Here is a 20,363-nt window from a genome sequence, read left to right as displayed (position 1 = left end):
CACCAGGATGCTTGCTAGCTAGGACTCCTGGGACTCAGGATCCAGGACAGAAGAGACATCTTACACTAGGAAGTCTGAGAATTGTGACAGAAAACAGGACAAGGAGCCCTACTGGCCAAAGAGAGGAAGAGAGAAGCTTCTAGACCTTCATTACATTGCAAGGGTGTCTGAGAGCACACAGGTAGTACACTGACATATTTAGCTACTGACCTGCAGGTCCGTGGATCTCTGAGTGAATCCACAGTCTCTGCTACCCAAAGGTCTTTGTTTGATATCTATGCCAAACCTGTTACCAGGGAGTAGGGATACTGTTCCATGATGAGAAACTTCTAGTATAAAATCACACGAGGGAGCCTGTAGATATAAAATAAATTCACCTAGTAAACTTATCATTTTTGTGTGTGATATCTGCTATTTCCACAAAATAGGAAATACTTAAGACTGCTGACATAGTCAGGATAAAACCATCAGTCATCCCTCCAGTATGCCAGCGTTTCCTGGGTGCCCTGTTCATGCCAGGTATTTTTGGGAACACTGAAGAAGCAGCAGGAAGTGACGTCTGCTTCAATGACCTCATATCCTGCTGGGCCTCCAACATTGGCAAATAAACAAATGGTAACTGATTCAGAGCCTATGTGAGTAGCTATAGCCCAGAGCACAAATCCAGGTTACTCTGGGTGATATGCCTGCTGTGGAAGACGTTATGGAGATTTTAATAACAGAACAAAGGAAAACAGATAGGTGGGCACCAGCAGAACAGGATGCTCTCATCTGTAGGTTTTAGGTGTCCTTACAGCCTTGTCTTTAGGGCTCTTGCCAGCCAGTGGTCTGCTAAGCTTAATAATACATCCCAAAGTTCTTACTTAACAGTCACAGAGGAGTTAAAACAGAGAGAGTTTGTAACAAATGACTGTGAAGAAGACTTATCTAAGAAAGGTTGGCTCCAGGTTTGCAATATTCAATCTCAACCCATAATCATGAAGTCACTTAGCAAGTCCCTGAGGGTATTCAACAGGTGTGAGGACTCTTTGGAGCAAATGAAATTTCAAATCAGAGCAGTCTGTGGGATCATTCTGTTTAGTCCCTGGGGAGCATGAACTTTGTTGGCCTTGCCAGCTGGGATGCAGCACTAGTGCTGCCTCTGTGCTGGAGAAACTTCTTGTCTTTGGCATTTTGGTGGATTACTAGTCAACGACTCCCTGCCATGTGTAGACTGTTCTAATATAACTGAGACATGCTTTTTGAAATATTCTAATTTTGTGTATTTAGCCACAAGTTTCTAGAAGACTTTCTATCTGTACTGGCAGGGTTTTGAATTTGGTTTTGTTTGTTTTGAGACAGGGCCTCATGTAGCCCAGGCTGACCTCAAACTTGCTCAGCAGGGAAGAATGCCCTTAATCCCTCTGCCTTTGTCTCTCAACTGCTGGGCTTACAGACTTGCAAAGGCATGCCCAGCTTTTACATCATTTTATGTTTAACATTTCTTTGCTCCTTCTTAAAACAGTTCCAGAACATTGCTATCACCATCCATTCTACACAATGAGAGCAGAATTCTATGGCAGCCCCTGGTCACAAAGACCCGGCTTTGGACCTGGTGGTTTACCTGCACACAGGGAAAATGGCGTTAAATATATAAAATGAATTTACTTTCTTTCTTACATCTGAGCCAATAATGAGCTGAGAGCTGTTCTCTGTCTCTCCTTTTCCACAGCAATATTTATGAAAGAATGGGACCACACACACACATGCATACTATACACACACACACACACACACACACACACACACACACACACGCACGCACACACACACACACACACACACACACGAGATTTAGGTTAGCTGTCAGTCCCCGTCAGATGAACTGGGAGGTCATAAAAAAAATCACAATTTTACTTTTCAGACTCTTGTTACAACGTCTTACTACCCAGGACCTGGCCTTCAGTGATGGGGGCTCTTTTGACTCTCTGGGCAATATTTTCTGTGGACCTAGAAAGGAAAAGAAAAGAAGGATTTTAAAAATCCTGATTTGCAGAGTTCTGTTACACAATACACAATAATCAAGATAGGAAAAAAATGTTGCAAGTCCTGTGGTCAGTTCTAGAGCAGGCAGGGTTGTTAGCGGAGCTGAGAAGGCACACAGTAGGGCTACCAGAGTGGAGATGAGTATGACTGAGGACAGGCTCAGACTACACTCAGGAGAGTGAGTGGCCGTTAGGGCTAAATGGATGAATCAGCATCTCTTCCCTTCACCCTAGAGTGAAGCATTCCAGATCTTTTGCAAGGTTTGTACGCTGCTGTTTTAAAAGCAGATCTCTGCTATACTTGACGTTATATGACCAAAGCCCAGATGAATGTGGGAGCATAGGCCATGATGAGAAGTAGATGATACAAGAGATACAATGTAGGAAAATTTCATGACAGCTGAAGATGAGGAATAAAGATGAAGGATGGCAAGGCTTGACTTTCTAGGAAGAAGACAAATGGCCAAAGCAACAAGAAAATCGGACATTGGATTAGCCTCAGCAGTTATCACAGACCAGGTAGCTTGTGTAGCACATACATTCATATTCTGATTTCAGAGTCTCAGATTTAAGGCCATAGTGGTGACCAGTTCATTCTCTGATAAGAACCAATTCATGCCCTACAGATGGCCAGGGTGCTGGCTGGTTTTATGTCAACTTGGCACAAGCTATAGCCATGTAGAAGAAGGGAGCCTCAGTAGAGAAAATGCCTCCAGAAGATCTGGCTGTACATAGACAAGCCTGGAGAGCATTTTTTAAATTAGTTGTTGATATGGGAGAACCTAGCCCATTTTGGATAATGTTACCTTCGGTTGGTAGAAAGCAGGCTGAGCAAGCTATGAGGAGCAAGCCCATAAACAGCACCCCTCCAGAGCCTCTGCATCAGTTCCTGCTGTTTGGGTTCCTGCCCTGGCTTCCCTCCATGGACCCTGATTCTATGTATGTCAGCCAAACAAAGCTCTTTGCTCCCCAAGTTGCTTTTGGTCATAGAGTTTCATCAGTGTTATTCTTAACTAAGAGGTTTGCCTTCTCTCTACTTCCTCACATGACCTGGGAAGAAGGATGTACTTCTGGTATCTCGTCATAAGAGAATAGTAGGTCTCACTCAGCCTCCTGACCTCATCTAGCTCAAGACACTTGCACAGAGCCTGACCCCAAACACAGCCATGTCACATGACAGTTAGGAATTCGGTGGAATCTGGTGAGAAGAGAGATGTCTATGGTTAGAGCCGAGATTAATGTGGGCTTCAATCTAAGGTGAGAGTAGAGTCCTTTTTTAAAGATGACACATTATTTCGGATGTATGGAACGAGAGGGAAACAGTGTGAAATTGTTGACAATGCAACTTGTAATTCCAGCTCCAGAGAACCTGAAACCTTTTGGGGTATGAATACACACAAACACATAAATAAAAATAAATCTTCAAAAAGGGAGCCTTGGTGACAGGAACATTCTCAAAACAAGGACTGAGAGGAGGTAAACAGAGTTTAAAGGAAGGCAAGACGAGGCTGGCTGCAGGCACTGCTTGGAGTTTAAGTAGGGAGTTGGATGCAAATGTTTTCCATTCACTTTTCTCATTCTTTTAACAAAAACATCATACATCAACCTTGCTATGGGATGTGTCTGCTCCACTCCAAGAACTAGTCCCTGTCCCGATGTAACAGCTAGGTCTCTTCCGCTCTTTAGAGATGTGCAACATTTTCTGTGTAGGTTTTTCCTAACAGGCTGATCTCCATGGCGTCTGTTCTTCACAGAAATAGCATTATTACCCTACATGAGCCCACTAAACTATAGGTAGTCTGCTTTTGGAAAGAGACACTTTATCATTCTTCTTACACTTAGACAAAATTAGAAAGTCAAGAAGCCTTTTATGAGAACTCCCATCTCATTGTTTAAAAAGAAACAATGCAAATTTAAAAGTGTAATACTTCAGTTGGGCAGGTAAAATTACCAATGAGAACTAGGGATGATGGATAGGCCAATGTGCTTGCTCGATAATTCCACATTGTATAAATATTCTATAGGTCTGCCACAGTATCACTTTAATCTTCATAAATATGTACTAAAATTGTCAGTATCTGAAACAAATTCGAAACTGTAGTAATGATACCGTCATTTGTCAAATTGCTGGCTTTATTGTAAATTTTATTATGAACATATATTTTTATCACTGTATAAATTGAGTAGTTAGTAGGCAGCATGCTCTCAGACTGGGGTCACATTAACATATTTTAAATGGCTCGGGGCTTATTTTATACCCAGAATTGAAAACTGAGCTGTTGGTGTGCTGATAAGCTTGTCAGAGAGTTCAAACTTAGAAGTCAGAAGAGAAATATTAGTGTCCTTTTAACCTGGGAGTCAACTCCTATACCTAGTGTAGGACAATCTGCTGGTGCTACGCTAAACTCTTGCTTGCTAAAAGTACTGGGGATAATCTTAACATCTTTTAACATGTTTCAGATCATTCTAATACAATGCAAATATAATTTTATAGGCAGGAAATAGCTGTAGCTCTCTGCTTCCAATTATGACTATATGTTAAGTTTTGAGAGTCCCCTTTCTTGCATAATAGTCATTTTATCTTGTATTCATTTGCATTGCTTAGATTACATTCAAACCAAAAATGTGCTGCTTGAATGGAAAGAAAAGAAAATGTTTGATGCCTTTGATGTGCCTAATCTGTCTAGTTGGAGCATGAGGGACTATTGTCTTCACTGATCCTGTATGAGTCATGCCGCATTCTGAAATTTTTTAAAGAATTACTTATTCATTTTATTTATATGTATGTATGTATACATGTATACTGTAGCTGTCTTCAGACACAACAGAAGAGGACCTTAGATCCCACTGCAGATGGTTGTGCGCTATCATGATGGGAATTGAACTCAAGACCTCTGAAAGATCAGTTAGGGCTCTTAACTGCTGAGCCATCTCTCCAGCTCCAAATATTCTGAATATTTGGTAGAATAATCTCATGCCTTGTAGTCTCTACCCTAATGAGGGCAAGGGGACAAGAAACATACAGGAAAAAAAATACGTGTTACGAGGAGAAAAAAAAAAACTGTACTAAGATCCCATTGGAATATCGGAGTTATCTATAGATGGGACGAAAGGAGTGAAGGTGACAGCGATATTAGAAGGCCACCGAGAGTTTATGTCTATGTTTGTTACTAAAAGGTTACTGGAGAAAGTCATAGGTTTGGAGCTGAACTGAAGCCTCCTTATATCACCACCCTTCTAAGACTGTGGGGCCAGCGTAAAAACTGGTCCTCAACACTTGTCTGTATGCCCTCTACCCCGTCTCTGTATGAGACAAGGAATCTGGCCATGGAAGAGTCATGGTCATGGGAAGAGAGAGGACATGTATAAGGGCAGCTGGCATGTTAGCAGAGTGGGTGAGGGTAATGAGAGAGAAACATACTGAGAAATGATTTGAGCTGCACTCATGTCTGAGAGTTGCCTGCTGCTATATTGAGTCCAGTCTGAAATTACTGTCATGCTCAGTGTAGCCAGAACATTTTCTCCAAGGGTACAGAGAATGCCAAAGAGAGGGTATGTGTGGGAGTTCATAAAAAGAGACAAAAAGCCTTCTCCTGCTTCCCCAGACCCACCTTCTATGCGCATGCATTCTGATAAAACATGGCTTCCTATGCTAAAGGAAGCTTGGCTTGTGAAAGTGACTGAACTTTGTTTGAGTGACTAAATTCAACCGAGCCCAGAGAACTAACCTACTGGTTAGTAGAACTAGCCTACAGAGAGTAGTGTAAGAACGTTGTCATGTGCTCCGCTTGCTACTGTTCCTCACCTCCATCCCGTTTAATCCTGTCAGTGAACCAGATTGACAGCCACTGACTGCAGATGATTACTGGTAGTTTCCAAACGCTATGCTGGAGCCATTTGCATAAGAAAGGATCAGCCCCTGATTTTAGGTTCCACTGTGGTTCTGAAGCTTAGTTTTATAAACAGTCTTATCGATGCTTAACTCATATGGCACAATATCCACCAATTTCCAGGGTACAGCCGGTTAATTTTAGTAAATGTTTAGCAGATTTTAATCAGCCACTACCACATTCCATTTGGTTGCCTGCAGCCTTTCGCAGCAGATGAACATTACAGTTTCCTTTCCCTTTGTGTAGCACCTTCCCATGGAGTAAAAATACCAACTCTTATTTCCGTATAGAGAGCAGCTTTCCCATACGGAAACAGCCGAGGACCAAATGAATCAGGTGCATCGTGCGTTTTGCTACAAATGGCAGCAGTGGAGATGATATTTTTCTTTACTGGGAACTAGGACTAACGTACTTGGCTTCACTTTCTTGGCAGAATTGGAGTTTACCTTGTCTGTCAGGTATTCCGTTTCTAGATATGCGTTACAACCTGGTTCTTCAAGATGTATGGAGTAATATTCTCCAACATTGGGCTTAATTTTAAAACCTATGTGATCATGACATTTCTTCTAGGATGAGAGTATTTATATGGTATATTTAGGTGTCAGGGAAGTGGTTTATAGCCTAGATTTTCAGAGCACAGAGAAATAATGTATTATATATAGACTCGAAACAGAATTTCACTCTTTGTGTCTCTATCTTCTTCTATCAGAAGAAATGTGAAACATGTTCTTGCAAGGCATAAAGCATTACAATGGACTAAGTCCTACATCTTACCGGAGTTTCCCTATGATGTCAAGTGCACGTTGGCAGAGCAGAAGCGCCCCGACCACAGCATGCGGATAAGGATTATTGAGTTTCTCCAGGCAGATATGACCAAGTACTTGGAAGGCTCGCTGTGAGTAAGAGTGAGGACGTGTTGAGTGGAGGCGGGAGCTATGCTCAGCAGACAGTAGAATTTGTTGGGAACTAAGTTTCCTTTGCTTATGGGGGATATAACGAATGGAAGTTCAATATGTGCAGATTTAGGAGAGGGACTGGGGTCATTGTGTCAGTTGGTTAAATATTTGCTGTATAGCCCCTACGTCTATATAAAAACCTAGGCATGACTGCACATGCTTGTAACCATTGCTCTGGGAGGAATAGACATGTAGGTGCCTGTTACTTACTGGCTAGTCAGCCTTGTCTAACTTGGCCCAGGTCTCAACGAGAGACCCTGTCTCAACAAACAAGGTGGACCACACAGGAGAACAATGTTAACTTAAGGCCTCTATATCTACACACAGAAACACAAATACACAAACACACAGAAACACACACACACACACACACACACACACACACATACACACACACACACACACACACACACACACACACGGAGAAAGTCAGAAACACCATAGGAAGAGAAAGTTTAGGAGCCCGTGTATGCTGTAGATTCACCTTAACTAGGGGCTGCAGGGAATGAACTCCGTGTTATCTGTTGTGGTAAACAGGTACCCCACCACCCAGCAGTACAACGATGTGGTCAATGCTCTGCTGCAGGCTCACCCTTTCCTGGATGAGGATGGCTGCGGTTTTGTAAGTGACTGGGCCCATCATCTTGTTTATCAATCCATTTAAGATAAGAGCTTTGCGTGTTCCACTCCGGCTCTAATATCTTCATTTTCTTAATTTTTCTTTTTATCTTTAAGGTTATAATTGTATCATTTATTCCTTTCCTCCATCAAAACCTTTTCATGCACTCCTGCACTTTCAGACTCATGCCTCATTTTTATTGTTTTACATGCATATTCACATATGAATATATATTCCTAAATACAAATGCTCAGTCTGTACGCTACTCTCATGTATATGTTTTCATAGCTGTCCACTTGGTATTGAATAACCAACTGATGCTCTCATTCCTGGGAAGGACTATTTCTCCCACTCTCAGAATTTCTTAGTTACTTGTAGTTCTTTGTGTAGAATTGAATTTGTGTTCTCTCTGTGTGTCTCTGTATCTGTATCTCTCTCTCTGTCCTGTCCATCTATCTGTCCATCTGTCTGTCTGTCTGTCTCTCTGTATGTCTATGTATCTGTATCTCTCTGTCCTATCCATCTATCTGTCCATCTGTCTGTCTCTATGTGTGTCTATGTTTCTGTATGTCTCTGCCTGTCCATCTGCCTCCCTGTCTCCCCCTCCTCAGCTTTCACATGCATCTTTCACTTCTTTGCCTTAGTTCTCTTTTCTCTTTTGCCTTCAGCTGTGAGTCACCATCTCTCTGTCCCCTCTCCTAAAGCCATCTGAGAGCTCCTGTGTGGCTGGAAGTGCCAAGAGGGAAGACATGGCTGCATCAGAGCCATAGATGATGGAGAGTTCCTTGCTTTCTGATCTAATCAAAGGGAAGTTGTCTTGAAGCCCTTGAAGGGCTTTGAGATCTTGTCTTCATCCTCCCTCTCTGTCTCTGCTGCCTGAATTGGGTAAACCCTAAGGATGCTCTACAAAACAGTCCCATGGTATTTATCCTTCAGGAGCCTCAGAGATTCTGAGTTAAATGACGTGAAGACAGATCTTGCCACCAAGGCTTTCAAAAGATCCCAGAGGCTCTAATGGAGAGCAAGGGTTGAGGACTGCTGCTCAAGCATGCTTAGGAACTGGGCATACAAACAAACACATTAGCATTTGGCAGGCTTGAGCAGAAGGACCAGGAGGTTTAAGGCAGCTTGGTTCAGTGTCAAGCAAAACAAGAGGGACATCTTCATGTCTTCATTGTAACAAAGGGAATGTGCCTAAGGTTACTGAGCTATACTCTTATAAAGTACTTTAAAATTGTAACAAAGAGTTGAATGCTCATGTCAGGAAAGTGTGATGTAAGAAACAACCATGAGAAACTGTAGCAGCCATGAGAAACTGTAACAACCATGAGAAACTGTAGGTATGTGGGCCTGAAGATATATTGCTACTCCTGTATCCTTATATAGCTCCACTTTGGTAAACATACTTAACATGATAGAGATCTTGTATTTCACTATCTCAGTTACATACAGGCAAGGACCCCCCCCCCCCATCATTCTCCATTTTTCTTCTTTCCTTTTCCCTTTCTATCTATCCTTTCCCCATTTTCAGGAAAAGGCTTGATATATATGAACAAAATCAGAAGATTTGGAATGACAAAAGGCTTTAATGAGTCTTGTTTACCCCATCCCCACCCCCAAACTCAGAAAAGATGTGGCATCCCATATCTGGAAACAACAGTGAATCAAGACTAGAATTCGGCCACTCTTGCACACAAGGGATGCCACCATTTTTTTTAAAAAATTGTATTTCTGCTTGTACAGTGTGCTATAAAATGACCCAATTTTTTTGTTATTAAAAGCAAAATAGTGTAACCAAGCAACAGTAAAAACCTAGGGTTCTGCCATCTCCAGTCATGACATTGTGAGTAACACTGACCCTGGTGCTTCTTCTACATCAAGACTCAATGTAATGTTGGTCATCTCATCAGTGACATGGTGTCCAGAATTTCAGGCACATCTCTATCTCTGTCAACCCCACATCCTCAGCTTCAGTCTCTGACTGTGCTACGTAGTAAGGAGCAGGGTGACACTTTTGTAGTGAGTGTGAACAGATTGTTTTCGTGTCATTGTTCCCCAAGCAATATGGGTCTTACCTGACACTCAAATTGTCTCATACATTCCAGGGAGCATAGAAATACTTGAAAGCAAAGGTGAGTCTTTCTAGTGAATAAGCAAATTAATAGCTATATTTTTAAATTCTATTCTCTGTTTCTCTTTCTGTCTCTCTTCCTGTCTGTCTCTGTCTCTCTTCCTCTGTCTGTCTCAGTCTTTGTCTCTCTGTTTCTCTCTGTGCATTCTCCCCACCCCCACACCCCACTGCTCCATTGTGTAGGTCCTGGAAATCAAATTCAGGTCATCAGGCTGAGCTGCTAGTGCCTTCACATGCTAAGCCATCTCTCCTGCCATCTAATTACATTCTGAACTTTACATCTATGATTATTGAAGTGAGATACCTACAAAGTAATGACTAATGCCCTGTGTGCTCCCATGGTCTCGGTTGGGCATTTAATCTGCTCATGTTCCCAGTGTGTGAAGATAATAGAGAGACATGAAAATAGCTTAGCTGGTGGTGGCCTCATTTGCACACTTAAAGAGAAAAGTGGAGGAGGCTGGTGCATGGATAGCTATTTTCCCAACTCTCACCACATCTCTACATGAAGCTATATTCATGCTAAGTGCATGATGTAGAAAATGCTTGAGCTGCCTGTGGAATGTGTGTGTGTGTGTGTGTGTGTGTGTGTGTGTGTGTGTGTGTGTGTGTGTGTGTGTAAAAGAAAATGAAGATGAAAAGGGTGGAAGAGAGACTTAGTTACTTTTATGGTTGATTTTTATTTTAAGCTGCCCCTGAAAATCACACAGTGACTTGTAGGTATTCAGGACCAAGATTTCTCTTCACATGGTTACATTTGCTTCACATGGTTACATAACTCCTGGGTGTCTGTGACTCGGATCTTTGTGAGCATCACGGGATAGTGAGCAGGGCTCACTAGATGTGTGTAATGTCCTGTCCAGTCTAACCCATGTCCTCAAATATCAGGAATTTGGGGAGGAGAAGCAAGGAGCGTGCATGCTGTTTGTGGTATGTGACTGTTTAGAAACAAGTTACTCTAAGCATCTTTTTGCTGTTATTGTTGCTTTCTGGGTTAATTTCACTGTACTGAGAACTGAACATAGAGTTTTGAACGTTTTAGGCAAGCTCACTGCCACAGAGCCATACCTTACAGTCTTTAACAAAGGCCTTAACATGACAGTTTCCTCTATAGCAAAAATGCTATCTTTATGCCCACAAAAATTAATAGTTGCAGTGTCCCATACAATTCAAATTATGTATTACATTTGATTCTTCTGTTACTGGATTTTTTTTCTTCTTTCTTTCTAATTTAGTTTCTGTGTCCCTTTTTGTTGTTGTTTGTTTGGGTTTTTGTTTTTGTTTTCCTTGGTTTTTACTTTTTGGTCAAGTTTTTTTTTTTTTTTTTTTTGTTGTTGTTGTTGTTTTTCCCCTGCATCACGTAAGATGACGCAAACAGTTCACTTATCTGATGTTTCTTAGTAATTAGAGTTGAGTTTGCAGCACAAGGTACCTGCCAGACGATGCAGATTATATCATGTCCTAAGGAGCACGCGATTTCAGAATGACTAAGAAAGCTTCGTCTGTGTAGGGCCTCTCACACCCTTAGCTGAAGACTCTGGGAATGGGGGATGGCTGTGCTCCAGTACAGTTGTTTTACACGGAATCCACGAACTCATACCGTTGTGTGAGTGGCTCACACGGTGGGGCACAGAGCAGGTGCTCACACCTCATGGAGTCAATGCCCCCGTGGATGGGCATGCATGGTTGTGAAGCAAGGCTGAAGAGTTGTCCATTTCATGCTATCCTAGCAGGTGATGGCTGTGGGTGCTGCAGAGCTCCCGTCCCTTCTGACCTGTAAGAAGCACAAACAAATCATCTGAAAGAGTTCAGGTCAGGACTGGGGAAAAACCACACACTGTCTACTGGTTTTGTGCTGTTGCAATAGCAAAACATCCAAACCTGGTTGGAGATAGCAGAGAACCTGAGTCACTCATGCATGGGAGCTTAGTCAAAGCGCAAAGCAGCCCCAGACTGAGCCCGTGGAACCGTGCCCCAGGACTGGCCAGATGCCCAGATACTTTAGGAATAACACTTTGTGAGTGTCTTCCATGAGTAGCTCTTCCCAAGATTCATGCTCTCTCTGTCCCCTCCCTACCTTCTCTGGCTTTTAGAGAAAGGATTTCAAGGTGTAGCCCTGGCTAACCTGGAACTGGCTCTGTAGACCAGGCTGACCTCAAACTCAGAAATCTGCCCGCCTCTGCCTCTTAAGGGCTGGGATTAAAGGCGTGATCTGCTACCACCACCTAGAAACAGTTTAGGAATGTTCTATCTCTGTCTGTCTCCCTCACTCACTTCAAGCAGTGAAGTGCTTGCCACACAAGCATGGGAACTCCAGTTTGATAGTCAATACCCATGTAAATAGCATGATGATGTATGCATGCTTATGATCCCAGTGCTGACAAAGCAGGGCAAACATCCCTGAAGCAGGCTCAGCCTAGTTATTAAGCCCTAGGCCAGTGAGAGACTAAGGTAAGTGGCTTCTTAAAAAAACAACATCCTGGGGCTGGAGAGATGACTGTTCTTCCAGAGGCCCTGAGTTCAAACCCCAGCAACCACATGGTGGCTCACAATCATCTGTAATGGGATCCCATGCCCTCTTCTGGTATGTCTGAAGACAGCTACAGTGTACTCATATAAGTAAGGTAACGTTTTAAAAAATGCTGAAAAGGTTAACCAAAAAAAAAAAAAATAAATAAATAAATAAATAACATCCGTAGTTGACCTCTAGATTTCATATGCACGCATATGATGTGTCCCTGAATAATATGCACCTACATAGAAACACATGCATAAACACACATGTGCATAAACACATACATGCATAAACAAATAATACATACATGCACAAACACATGCATACATGTACATTTGGCAAGAAGATCATGCTGCTCTATTTGGTAGCTATATGACAATATGATGAAAGTACTTTCCACCCTGAGGGTCACATGCAAAGATTGTATTGTTCTGCAAGACTATGTGAAGCTCTTTAAAGACTGATTGGCCCGCTTTATTATTTTATACAGTTTTTATGGAAACGAGCCCTCAAGGATCGCTTTAAATATGTCCGAAGACCCATAGAAGACGATGAACAAGTTATGAGAAATAAGTGCAAATTTGGTCACCGAAGAGGCCAGACAAGGAAGTCTCTTGCTGACATAAGATCGAATGAAATTAAAATTGTGCAGATAAAAGTAAGCCTGAATCCTACACATTCTGACAGCTTCAGCTGATGAATGACGTGACCATAAATTGTGGCATGAAAGCAAATGGAGATGTCCTTTACACGTTACCAATAAAATCAATGGTTTGCATGGTTGACATGTTTCTTAAAGGGTGTCAGTAATCATTCAGATACCAAGATGTAAGAATACATTTCATGACTGTGTTCTTCACAGACTTCAAAGCAGTGTGAAGAAACTCTTAGGCTCTGGCTTCTTGAACTCTTCTCATTCTGTTCTACAATTCGGATTCTCTTTTCCTCTTAGTTTTTGGAATATCTCAGGAGGTCAGATTTGCTTTAAATCCTTAACTAGCCAAAAATGACCTTGAAGTCCTGATCTTCCCGCCTTTGCTTCCAAAGTTTTAGGATCACAGACCTGACCATCACACCCTCTTGCACCTAGTGTTGAGGTGCTCACATTACTACAGAAAGTTGTAATCTTAGCATTAATCTAGTCTCTGATTTTTAGTCCTAGAGACTGAACCCAGGGTCTTGTGCATGCTAGAACCATTTTAATGCTCACATTAGATGGTCTGCAGACCCAAGGTTCTAGAGAGACAGTTATCCATAAACATGGGTACAGAGCTCTACACTGGCTTCCCTCACCTGCTGCTTGAGAAGGTTTTTAACCCCATGATGTGATTAGCTTCAAGCTGAGAACCAGGCAGAACCTAGAGACTCCTTCTCCACCAAGGAGAGGCCTTGTGAGTTTTAACAAGTGTTCTTTATCTGCTCAGAACCCCAGATGCCCTCAGAAAAACATTTCCCTGTTTAAATTAGTAATTGCTAGCTATAATAATAGATTGAACTCTTAGGACCGCTGTACAAATTACTAACTTTAGAAGCTGAATCTCTTGCCCTCCTAATTACATTTTCACTTTAATCTACAGGGATATTATAAATCCTAATTCTTTACACATTTGTATTTTAGTATGTACTTGATATAAGCATTCTATTTTTCATCCGATATATGAGTCCACTCTTTGATCAGATCAGTTTTTAATAGTATTTTTCTAAGAGCTCCAGTCCATGGACATATGTTTAACATGTTTTGTAAAACATTCATTCCTGCATCATGCACCATGTAAAGTTTCACACAGAAGTTTATTTCTTAAATATTTTACTAAAACTGTAAATGAGACTCATGTGGTAAGTCAGTTAAGATACTATTCATTATACATCTCCTTTGACAAAATAACAAGACCATTGAAGGGTACCCTGAATTTAGTGAGGAGGATCGTTAGAGATTTTGCGTGTACAGTTCCAGATACACACTAAAACCACTGTGGCTATGGAAACACAGACATGGAAGCACACGCTTAGGAGGCTCAGGCAGGAGGGCAGAGCGTTCAAGCTTAGTCCAAACTGTAGACTAAGATATTGACTTTTAAAAATGGAGAGAAAATGAATTACAATCATGATATGATAGTAATATGCCTTTTAAAGAATTTTGCATATATTCTTAAAATGTTACTCTAGAAAAGAACAATATTATATTATTGCTGTGTGACACTATTCCTGAGGAGATTTCACCCCAGACAAGACACTGGAGACATACTATCAGTATCTAACTTGGTGAGGCGGAGTGCTATTTGGCTTACTTACAGAAATGCCATGGAGGGGTTACTTACAGGAGCAGAAATGACTCAGGGACAGCTGCATTACCAAAGCCTACCACCTCAGCATGGGTAAGAACTCACTAAAGCTGGGAACCTAGAGCTTATTGCACAACTTGTAGGCAGCTCATTGGGGTTGGATGGTGTTCTTCTCAGGTGGCTTGGATGGTCTGAGCCTCCTCTTAGTAGCTCAGCTCACTCGAGAGCCTTCTTATCATGTCAGCTGATCTCTGCTTCTCCCAGGTCGGTAAGCATATCTGAGCTTTCCTCTGGGCCATTTTACCCTAGTGAATCTGATCAGTTTCAGGGACTTCCTGAGCTATTATGAATTGTTTGCTTCCTGTCTTAAGAGAGCTTCCCTGCAACATAGGGTGTTTCACCTCTCCTTAGGACCTCTTGTTGTTTCTCTTCCCTGTAAACATTCTGTTTTAAATATTTCACATCCACTTTAACATTGTATGTGTTAAGTTTTTCTCCAAGGTGGAAAGTTTTAACCTCAAGGGCACTGTTGCATAAGAGTTGTGTGTAAACTGATTTTCTCCCTCAAAAATCAGATTTTTGCTACACTGAAAGTGAAATTTCTTTCTAAATTAATTAAAAATAAATAAATTCAGTTCCACCCCCCCTTTTCCTGTGGTTTATATCACACTGAAATACTTTGAAACTGGTAGCTAATAAAGTTAAACAAATAGCGATTGTACCCTGAGTTGAAACTTTATGTCTCCTGAAGTCAGAGGTCACTCTGAGAGACATGAGTCTCTATCGATGGTTTCCTTTTATTTATATAATATTTTTTAGTTCTCTTTGTACTTTGTCCCTTGTCAAAACACCTTAGAACTATTTGGAGCTACAGTGTGTGTGTGTGTGTGTGTGTGTGTGTGTGTGTGTGTGTGTGTGTGTGTGTGTGTACGTGCATGCACACATGCACACTCACGTGCATACACACATCTTTTTTTTTAGACACTTAGTGGTACCTATATTATGGGATGGATCCCTCCAAGGCCTACACAGAGCCATTGATTTAAAAAGAACAGGGAATTGAATATTTTGGGACTAGGCTTTTTTTTTTTTTTTTTTTTACTTTCCTGCTGTCTAAACTAAAATAAAGATTGGTTATATCTGAGTAATGACATTTTTCCTAGGAAGGAAATCTCATTGGAAGTATTCATGTATCTCCTCTTTTCAAATGGATCTGTAAACTACTGTTTCCTTAAAGTCTGGTGCCTCTCTGTATGATTTTGTGTTCTATAAAGTCATATGCTTTTAAGGAAAGAAACACAGAATCCATGTACACACACACACACACACACACACACACACACACACACACACACATTCTAGCTCTGGCAGTGATAAAATAATGTATGAACATGATTGTGGAAGTTGGCAGAACTTCAGTTCACTGGATTTATGTCATGAATTTTAGTACCACATACTGATTGCCTAAATTACTTTCAAACAACATGTTGACCTTCTGATAGCTTTCTTAAGGTTTAAACATCAAAGATGTCTGGTCTTAGATATTGTTAGGTAATTCTCACATTTTAAAAGTTCCTTGACTGGTACAATATGTCCACATTATAGAAAAATAAGTAAATGTATCTCATATGCTGTAGAGATGCAGAATGTTGGAGCAGGGAAGAAGGAGGCCACCACGCATTCTCAGGCCGAGAAGGACGGTCCTTTAGAGGAAGGGATGCGGGAGAAGTGACTGGTTTGATTTGACTGGTTTTCTGCAGTCACTTCTTTCTTATCACCAGATAGGGCACAAGAATGAAAGGTATCTCAAGCAACAAATGTGGGGTTCTTAATCCTATCACATGAACTTCCATAATCCATAACCACTTGTGTGGCTCTCAGCGGGAACCTCTTGTTCTTAGCCCTCACCTTCTACAGTCTCACAGTTTAGCTCTTCGCAAACTATGCTGTTTAGTGCCCAAAGCGAGCGCAGCAACAGTGCCCTCCCTCCCTGTGCCTCTGTGGACTTGAGAGCCTATACACTCCACTAAGAACATGCCCACTGTACTGCAAGGCTAGCTCACTTTGCCAGGATTGTAAGCTCCATCTCCAGACCACTCCATTGAGAAGCTGAGTGTCTTGCCGTCTTAAAAAAATGTCTTTCCAACCTCCAGACCTCATGTTGTTGCTTGCCTGGTCTTGTACCAGCAGCTATGCCCCCACTTACTAAGCATGTGACTTTTGGTGTCGAAAGAAGGTGAAACAAGAGAAAGCCTGAGAACGGGGTGGCAGTAGCCTGCCCTGAGTCTCGAAATGCATCCAGAGAATCCAGAACCAGATAATTATTTATAGTTGTATGCATTGGAAGCTATGCTTATTTTCCTGTTTAAATTAACTATCGGTGTCCGTGTGTGATGTATGTGCTCATGGGCATGCCATGGCGCGTGCGTGGAGGTCAGAGGAGAACTCGGTGGAGTCAGTTCTCTCTTCCCATTTTCGTGACGGTTGTGGGGAGTAGACCGAGGCCGCTAGGCTCGTACAGCATCCACGTCTGACCGATGAATCATCCCACCAGCTGGCTCACTCTCCTTTTTAAAACCGTTCAGCTTCCTTTTCTTAATTGTGTTTTACTATATATTTCTTAGCGAATGCGCTGGCCACCCTTCTGTCACCTTGACACATAAACTAGGTTTATCTGAAAGGAGGGAAGCTCAATTGAAAAAAGGTTTCCATAAGATGCAGATGGAGGGTATTTTCTTCATTAGTGATTGATGGGGGAGGGCCCAGCCCATCGTGGGCGGAGCCATCCCTGAGTCGGTGATCCTGGGATCTATAAGAAGGTAGGTTGAGCAAGCCACCAAGCAGCACCCCCTCAGTGACCTCTGCATCAGCTCCTGCCTCCAGGCTCCTGCTCTGTTTGAGTCCTGTCCTGTCTTCCTTCAGTGATAAAGCCCAGTGAACCCCTTTTCCTCCAACTTGCTTTGGATCATAGTGTTGCATCTCAGCAATAGAAATCCCGCGCGGTATAGACGTGGGAGCCCGGGGCCAGAAGAAGCTTCTCAGCACTGGCTAGCCAGAAGAACCCCGGTACCAACGCTCTCCTGCTCCTGTACAGGCTGCTGTGGCAGTGTGGACTGGGCTGGAGGGGAGAGACCTGCTGCATGGCTTTTATCTGGAAAGGGGATGGCGGTATCTAGTGTACACAGTGACGGTGGATCTTGGAGCCTCACACAATGTCTATTCTTTTTCAAGACCTCTGGGAGAGCCTCTCGGCCTCTTTTAAACACTCCAACAAGCCTCTGGGATATACACACAATTTTAAAGAAAAAATTTGTTCATGTTACTATTTTATTTTGGAGATAAGATCTTACCGTATAGCCTTGTATGGCCTGGAATTTGCTATGTAGACCAGGCTGGCCTTAAACTCAGAGTCCTTTGACTCTGCCTTTGCCTCTTGAGTCCTGGAATTAAGGGTGTACACCCCCCCTTTCCCAGATTTATTTATTTTTAATTATACATACTAAGTGTATGTGAATGTCTGTGAGTGGGTATGACCATGTGCAAATATCTGGGTTCAGTGCCAATGGAGAAAGAAAGAGAAACATTTGAATATTATTTTGATTATCACATTATTCTTTTTTCTATTGCTCCTGAAAACTTAAACAAACTGCCTTTTAGCGAAGTCCTATGCAGTGGTCCCCATGGCAGAATCATGCCCGGCCTGAGCAGCACTGAGGACCCCAGGCTTCCTCCCTCCTGCCCTGTGCCTTTTCTGTCCCACGGTCAGTGTCCCGGAGTGATGAGAACCGTTCCTGAGGGTCTGGCTGGTCCTGCTGTCTGTGTCCGTAGCCAGGGAGGGAGATCTGGGAGGAGCACTGCCACGTGCCGGAGTAAAGCTTCTTACAGAGTGGAAAGGGAAATATTTCACTGCGTGTAAACACATAGCTCTCCACTTCTCTTCCCAAGACGTTTTGTACAAGACGCTTTCCGGAGTCCGAAACCTGGAAGAACCGAAGTGAACATTTGTCCCGTCAGGATGTGAAATGCTGTTAACTATCATGGTAGCTTATTGAGGGAGAGGAACTTGGGAATCGGAACTATTTCTTTTTGAAACCTACAAAGGGATAGTGACACTGGAATTCGATAAATGTTTTTGTCATTGCCCTCTTATCTCAAAGCTTCTCAAGTTTTTGCTAAATAGATAAGAAAATTACCCACCCCTTGTTACGTTGCAGACACCATATTTACCCTTCAGCTCTCTCTTTGATGCAGTTTCCTGTTTATTTAGTATGTACACGCTGCCTGAATATAAAGCTGGGAAGTAGTGTTTCGTGTTACTTGGTTTGGCTCAGAAACCAAGTAGCTTGCAAGTTGTGCCAAAGCCTGCCTGGGAAACGTTGCAGCGTCCCTGTGGCTGTTTCTTGGAGCATGGCTTTTTGTTTTATGCTGCAGCTGACACATGGTGATTAATTGCATAAATACCCATTATTTTTATATCCTTCTCACAGATGTTCCTCTCTTGGTTCACAACCAAACCAGACAGCAGGAAACGAAGAAAAGCATTGACAGTTAACTGTATTCTGGATAGAATGCAATTCTTGCCACCAGTGGGTACCTAATCCGCCAGTGCTGCAAAGTTTTAGAAGTCAGCTGAATAGTTGGAAACACTGGGCAAAGCTGTAACGGGCAAACCACTTGCTGATCCCTTGAGGCTCAGATCTGCATGCTAAATCCAGAGGCTGACCAGAATCAATAGGGAAAGCATCATTCACAAATTCTACTTAGTGACAATACAATTCGAAACAGTCACAACCAGGAATTTGGTTTGAACAAACTCCCCCAGGCTTCCAACCTGGTACTCTCCATCCGAAGTATAACACAATCATTTAGGTACTGTCTAAGTTTTCTAGGAGCCATGTCTAAAAAGGCAAAAGGAAGCCTATGAAATTGACATCAGTATCTTTTGCTGAACTGGTTGCAGTGGCCATTTTATCATTTCAATCATTACAAAATCAATGATATAGTCTACATTTCACGCTTGGACTTTGCCGTCTAGCGTGACCTGCACGGCCTTTGAATGAACTAGGCAGACTCTGTTTTACACAGTACCATAGGAGCAGAGATTTGATAGTATGCCTAGAGGAGAATGGAATTTTTAAATACAATATTTAAAGGGTTCCCCCTCCCTATGGAAAGATTGTCAAACTCCATAAAAATATTCTAAACAGAGAACACTATCAGAACCAGGGCTTTTCACCATTAAGAAATCAATATGTGGACAAAGAGTGGGAATTACTTCGAAGAGATTTCTTTTAGACAGCTCACACATTCAAAGTTTAAGCATGACTTAAGAATGTCTTAAAAACTGTGGGAGTGCAGGTGTGTGTTCAAATTTTCTAACCACATCAGGCTATGCCACCTGCCACTAAAGAAGCAAGCACTAGCTTTACAAAGACACACAATAGCTTGAAAAGAGCATTCTCTACTAGAAAGCTTTGAATTTGCCCTCTGCGATTGTTAGTCCAAAAAACGTAAGCACTTCAGTCTTTGTACGGAAGACAAATACAGCCAGCTCACATTTCCCTCTCATTGCTGACTTCTGAAGTTAAAATGAAAATAGCACCACTTTCTACAACTACTTCATGGAGTGTGTCAGTATAGAATAATGTCACGTTACATAAATATGCCTGTAATGAGGTTTAATATCTAGAACTGTGTACTTTACTAGCCTCCAAGGTAGTTTATAGGTGTCAGCTGCACAGCAGTGGTACTTGATCTTCTCAAGACATTAATGTTCACACAGTTGTCATTCAAAATTGTATGTGTCTAGGTGCTTTACCCGCTTGATCATCTGTATACCACTTGTATGCCTGACTCTTGGAAACCAAGTGGTTACTGGGTAACTTGGCATCGATGTTGCTCAGAGTTGTGAACTACCATATGGGTGCTTGGAATTGAATTTGGGTC

The 20,363-nt window shown here is 42.1% G+C and overlaps 1 protein-coding gene across 1 annotated transcript in view; it reads left to right on the top strand.

Annotated features, from left to right (window-relative positions):
* Positions 1-20,363, top strand: part of SAMD3 (sterile alpha motif domain containing 3) — a gene marked incomplete at its 3' end in the record, with an annotated part of 34,266 nt that overhangs the window by 8,971 nt on the left and 4,932 nt on the right. Inside the window, exons 4-6 of the mRNA XM_080929433.1 lie at positions 6,624-6,809; positions 7,408-7,492; positions 12,626-12,793. Of these exons, the coding sequence (XP_080785559.1) occupies positions 6,624-6,809; positions 7,408-7,492; positions 12,626-12,793 (439 nt within the window). The remainder of the gene's footprint in view (positions 1-6,623; positions 6,810-7,407; positions 7,493-12,625; positions 12,794-20,363) is intronic.

The sequence above is a fragment of the Micromys minutus genome (genome assembly GCF_963924665.1).
Source record: "Micromys minutus genome assembly, chromosome: 15".
NCBI lineage: Eukaryota > Metazoa > Chordata > Mammalia > Rodentia > Muridae > Micromys > Micromys minutus.
The sequence above is the reverse complement of the archived record's forward strand: the minus strand, read 5'-3'. Positions and strand labels throughout refer to the sequence as shown.